The following is a 6000-nucleotide window of genomic DNA, read 5'->3' as shown; positions in this document are numbered from 1 at the left end:
TTATGATTTTTTTTTCTTTCTTTTTTTTTTATGTAATAAAAATGGCATTTAAAAAAAAAAAAAAAAAAAATTTCAAATCGCGAGTAAAAAATTTCCGTTACTAAAAATGATAATGATAATAATAAAAAAAAAAGAAAAGGGATTTAATGTTATTTATCGTTGAAAATGTCGCAATAATAAATTCATTTCGTAAAAAAAAATTAACTTTTTTTTTAATGTCACCACAATTATTTATTATTATTATTATCATTATTATTATTATTATTATTATTATGCACAAATCGAAAAAAAAAAAATTTAGGTTTAAGAGATCAAATTTTTTTTTTTTAAACGTGTTATTAATACTTGGTTATAATATAATATGTGATTTTCATTTGATTTGTCCTTTAACACGATAATAATAATAATAATAATAATATAAAAATTATTCGTGTGTGTTTGTATACTATGAGAACCTATCAGGTACTGAAACAAGGGAATGGTGAAATTAACTTTCAAGGTTTTGAAAAATAAGAAAATTTTTTGTTTTTTACTTTTACAAATCAGACGTGCATGAATGTATAAAGAAAGAAAGAGAAAAAGAAAGAAAAAAATTATATTTTCCTTTCTTTTTCATTTTCACCACATATACACGTTTAATTATTATTATTAATTAAATTTTAGGTTATTGTTGGGTTGGTGTACGTTCAGGTACATTTTGTTACACCTGTCACAGGTGATCGTAATTTATATTAAAAAAAAAAATTACTCTGGAATCTTTATTTTTAATTTTTTACGTGAATACATTCGACATTTTACCAAATACGATATTAACAATAATAATATTTAATTTAAAAACAAACAAACAAACAAACAACTTAAATTTAATTACGTAAAAATCCGTTTGTTTGTCCGACATATAATAAAAAAAATTAAATAAAAATTTTTATTAGTACATTGTAATTATTTGTAAGTAAAAAAAAAATATATATATACATATTTAATTACAATCATAGAGTAATTAAACCGAAAAAAAAGAAAAATTGTTTGTCGTTGCATAAAAAATGATTATGTACATTATGAACTTTTTTGTTTGTTTGTTTGTATCATATTCGTTAATTAAATTAATTTTTTTTTTTTTTCGTTGAGTAATTATATGGGGGGTCATAAGGTAAAGAAAAATTGTGTAAAACAACAACCTTATCAATCATTTTAAAAAAAATTTTATTTTAAATTATTTATGAGTTTATGTTAACCCCCCCCCCCGTTATTGAATTTTCAATTATTTAATATTATTTATATAATTAATCATTATGATGATGATGATGATAATGATAATAATTTAATTTAAAACTTAAATATGTTTTTATACATAATGATTTTGAACTCGAAAACAAAATTCGCGTAGCAAAAAAAAAAAAAAAACGACCAAAAGTTAATAATAAATAATTATTATTATCATTATTATCATTATTATTATTATGTTATAATTGTGTTGTGTCGAAAAAACCCCAACAGGTGTGTGTGTGTGTGTGTGCGTGTTTGAAAAAACTCAACACTTTATACTACCCGAAATATTAAAAAGAAATAATTTTCTCATGCAATTACATTTAATTTTATGTGTGTGTGTGTGTGTGTGCGTGTGTGCACGTGTAAGTATACGCGTATAACTATAATTGATACGTAATAATAATAGTAATAATAATAATAATAATAATAATAATAATAATAATAATAAAGAAAAGTTCATTCATTTTTTTAAAAACATTTTGTTGTGTGTATGTGTGTGTGGAATATTCGTGTCAATACGAAACAATAAAAATATTATTTTAATTACAACGATACGATTAAATGAATTGCAACAAGACGAATTTTCAATTTCACTCGTACCATCTCTCTCTCTCTCAAAAAAAATGATTTTTTTGTTTTTTTTTTCTTTTGTTTGAACAAAAAACATTTTGTGTTTAACGGAACTAAACATCGACCCAGTAAACCGTTTAAAACCGTGATTAGGTATTGTTTCCTCTCCCTCCTCCCCTCAATAAGGACACACCCAAAAATGAGGAAAGAAATGAAGAGGAAAGAACAAAAGAGGGAGAGGGAGGGGTGAGTGAATGGAGAAGAGCAATGGGTTGTTTAGGCACGCGTTAGTAGGCAGCATTAGTTTATTCATTGATATCATTATTATTATTGTTATTTAAAGGTAAAATCGCGTCGGATTATAAAAAAAATTTTTTTAATAAATGAACGTCATTGATTTTTGTCATAATAAAATGTCCGCGGATTAATATTATTATTAAGGAAATAAAATTAATGATAATAATAATAATAATAATATTATGAATTTAAGGTGATGTTTTTCCAAGATGTAAACAATTTTCTTTTTTTAAAATTAGATTTTAATAACTCAATAAGAAATGGTTTTCGGGGGGGAGGGGGGTTAATAATAAGGATAGGATGATTTATTCCACCTTCCCCCCGGAAATTCTCCCAAATTTTTATTTTTTTTGATGATGATTTTACTAGAAATCGAAACATTCGAATTTTTTTTATTCTTTTAAAAAAAAAAAAAATTATTTATTTACCGCAATATTTTAATGAACGTTAACAATTGATAATTAATCACGTGATTATTTATTATTAATTATTATATGATAACGAATAACCGTTAAAATTTTTTTTTTTTTTTAAATCCATTTCAATCAAATATAATTATCGAGTCGTACCTAAAAAAAGAAAAATTAAATAATTAAATTTAATAATAATAATAATAATGATAATGATGATAATAATAATAATAATAATTTAAAATTAGTATTCCATTAAGAATAAAAAAAAAAAAAAAAAATTTATGCGTTCATCTTTTTTTTTTTTTTTTTGTGCGATCTTACGAAATGAAGGATGATGAGAAGAAAAAAGAAATTATTACTGCGTAATATGATTGTATTGAAAATAATAATAATAATAATAATAATAATAATAATTTTGTAATCTTATAGATGAAATATACATAAATGATGATTGTAAAAAAAAATGAATTGGTAGTAATTTGCTGCCCTTTCGGTAAGACATTAATGAAAAAGAGAGAGAGAAAGGACGGGAGGGGGGGGCAAAGAGAGAGGGATTTGTTGTTATCATTATTATTTTTTAACTCCCATCATAAAAGAAAGAAAAACGCGAATTTTTATCATGGCAGTTAACGTGGCAGAAACTTTCGGAATTGATCAAAAAAAAAAAAAAAAAAAATTCACATATGTGACAAGCCCATCGTCACGTAATTAGAACAAAGTTTTTTTTTATTACTGTAATATTTAGGTATAATAAATTTAAGGTACGCTCCCATGGAACACATATGAGGTGTGTTTGTATAAACAAAATAAATTTTTTTGTTTTGTTTTAAGGTCAAAATCATGACTTTTTGGTTTTTTTTTTTTTTTCGGTACCGAAATGCCCTATTTAGTAATTGATGCTGCCATTAGCGAAAAAAAAAAAATCTTTTGTGATGCCTACAAAAAAATAATAATAATAATAATTCAATAATCATTTTTTTACAGTTATTTTATTTTATTTAATTTCATGAGAATGGTAACGGATTTCGTACCCGCAAAAAATAATAATAATAATTTTTTTTTTTCGGTATTCAATCGGGCGTAATAATATTTAACAGTAGGTAGATAGGTAGGTAGCTAGGTAGGTATGAACAGGTAGCTGCTGTTTAAAGCAATTAAACGTGAAAGTTGTAAAGTTTAAAGAAAACAAATTTTTTTTTTTACTTTATTTTCTTTTTCGACAATTAATCATAAAAGGAAATTAATTGTTTAAAAAAAAAACCGGAAATTGTTATTAAAGTGCAAATTTCAAATGCGTATATAACGTTTTTAAATGTTTTTTTTGAATGAATGAATGAATGAACCAGCAGAAATTTATTCGACAGGAATCAAGGTCGATTACCTCGATTAACCCTTTGAGATGTTCCTCCTCCTCCTCCTCCTCATCCTCCCCTCCCCGGCCCCACCCACGGTTTTAAAAAATTCAAATATGGCGTCGAAACGTGTAAATATATCATTTCGTTTTCCCGGAGAAATTTTTCCATATAACTACAATTGTTGTAAATTGTTTTTTTTTTGATAATTGTTTTTTTTTTTTAACGAAGCAGACGACATGAATCGTACCGGAACCGGAAAATACTCTCGTAAATGTTAAAAAACAAATTAACTAATTTTTTTTTTCCATATATGTATAAACATTTGTACGTTTAATTTACTTTTTACGTTTTTATTTCAAACAATGAAAATGTTTTGTTTGTTTGTTTATGTTTTCCGATTGTTCATACTTTTATTATTATTATTATTATTACTTGCTTTTTATAGTTATAAACTAACGAGTTCCTGAAATTAAAAATAAAAAATAAAAAATAAAATGACTTTATATTTATTATTTTCAAACGTCATTTTGTTTTTGTTTTTTAAGGCGTAATTTTTGTTTCGACTTGAAACATTTTTATGTTTTTTTTTTTTTTTTTTAAAAATTGTTTTTGTTTTTAAATAACATAATTTAAAATGAAAAATGGTGCCCTACCCACTTACTAAAAATAAAAAAAAGTTTATTTAATCAGCCTAAAATTTTTAAATGTTTTTTTCAGGTCTCGTAAAAAAAAAATTTAATAATGACAAACATTTTGTTTGTTTGTTTGTTTTTTACAGATTTCTGTTTGCACGGCAAGTACAAGACCAATAGGAAAATCCGAACGTTCCGATACACCAAGTTCGATATTATCATCCGACAGCGATATAAGATTTACAAGAAAATTAGGGGGTCAATATAGGTGCGGTTGTTGCATAATAGCAGGATTTTTATTATTTCTACTAGTAGCCGCACTATCATTTTATTTAGCATGTGAGTTTTTTTTTTTTTTTTTAATTTTTGTTTTTAGAAAGATCATTTACCCCCTCCTTTTTTTTTTTAATTGGCCAACTTTGATGATTTCGAAAAGAAAATTTCACCGTGTAAATAATATTTTCTGATGACACGACGAGTTTTTTAACCATCCGCTTTTTTTTTTTATTCACTTCCACCTTTCATAAAAAACAACTTTATTATATATATATATTTTTTAAATTATTCCGATACTCTCTCTCTCTTTCCTCCATCTTTCTTTTTTATATAAAAAATTATTTTGATGGAAAAAAAACAATCGTGCAATTCACTTTCACCCTTTTCTCGTAACTTTTATTTTTATTTTTTTTTTTATTAAATTCGTGTCGGAAGAATTGACGAGTGTACCTGGTTAGAAATTTTCCTTTTTCTTGTAAATTACATCAACGTGTAATTTGGCACGTATAAATTCAAAAAGAAATAATTTTTTTTCTATAAAAGATTTCCATCTTCTCTTTCTTTTTATTTACATAATCGTTTATTTTTTCTTTATTAACTTATTTTATAGTTTCCCTCCCTCCCCCCTTCTTTTTAATGGCGAGATTTTGTGGCACATACATCAATTTTAAATTCGAACGTAAATAAAAGCAGACGATTATGAAATAAACGATGAGCATTAAAAAATGTAAAAAAAATTACGCCATATTTTTTTCCTAAAGGTATAAAATTCACCACAACTATTTGTTATATATTTTTTTTATTATTCCTGAAGGTTTAAAAAATTAACCTTTCCCTTTCCCTTTTTTTATTAATGCAACCGGGGGAAAATTCAGGTCAAAAAAAATTTCCCCCCCCCTCTCTCTCTCTCTCTCTCCATTCAATGCCAATTTAAAAAAATATTTTTGATTTTTTTTTTATTAAAGGTTAATAATTAAATTATTATTATTATTATTATTACTAAAAAAAGAGGAGGTGGAGGATGAGGAGGAATTATATGAGTTTAAGATTTTAATATGACTTTTGTTGAACTTTCTCATATTTTTTTTAAAAAATAATCTTTTATATATCAAATCAAGTTTAAAGAGAGAATTATTACCTAAAGCGTTTAATTTTACAGTTAACTCATTTCATATAAAAAAAAAGAAA

At 24.5% G+C, this 6000-nt stretch overlaps 1 protein-coding gene across 1 annotated transcript; it reads left to right on the top strand.

The window, feature by feature from the left end:
- Positions 1–4608: 4608 nt before the first annotated feature.
- Positions 4609–5534, top strand: Phum_PHUM000440 (uncharacterized protein; the record flags this gene model as incomplete). Its single annotated transcript, XM_002422515.1, has 3 exons — positions 4609–4626; positions 4683–4875; positions 5506–5534. 3 exons carry the CDS (start codon positions 4609–4611, stop codon positions 5532–5534), a joined length of 240 nt encoding a protein of 79 aa, XP_002422560.1.
- Positions 5535–6000: the final 466 nt, after the last annotated feature.

This window comes from Pediculus humanus, genomic scaffold (genome assembly GCF_000006295.1).
Source record: "Pediculus humanus corporis 1103172107360 genomic scaffold, whole genome shotgun sequence".
Classification (NCBI taxonomy): domain Eukaryota; kingdom Metazoa; phylum Arthropoda; class Insecta; order Psocodea; family Pediculidae; genus Pediculus; species Pediculus humanus.
The sequence above is the reverse complement of the archived record's forward strand: the minus strand, read 5'-3'. Positions and strand labels throughout refer to the sequence as shown.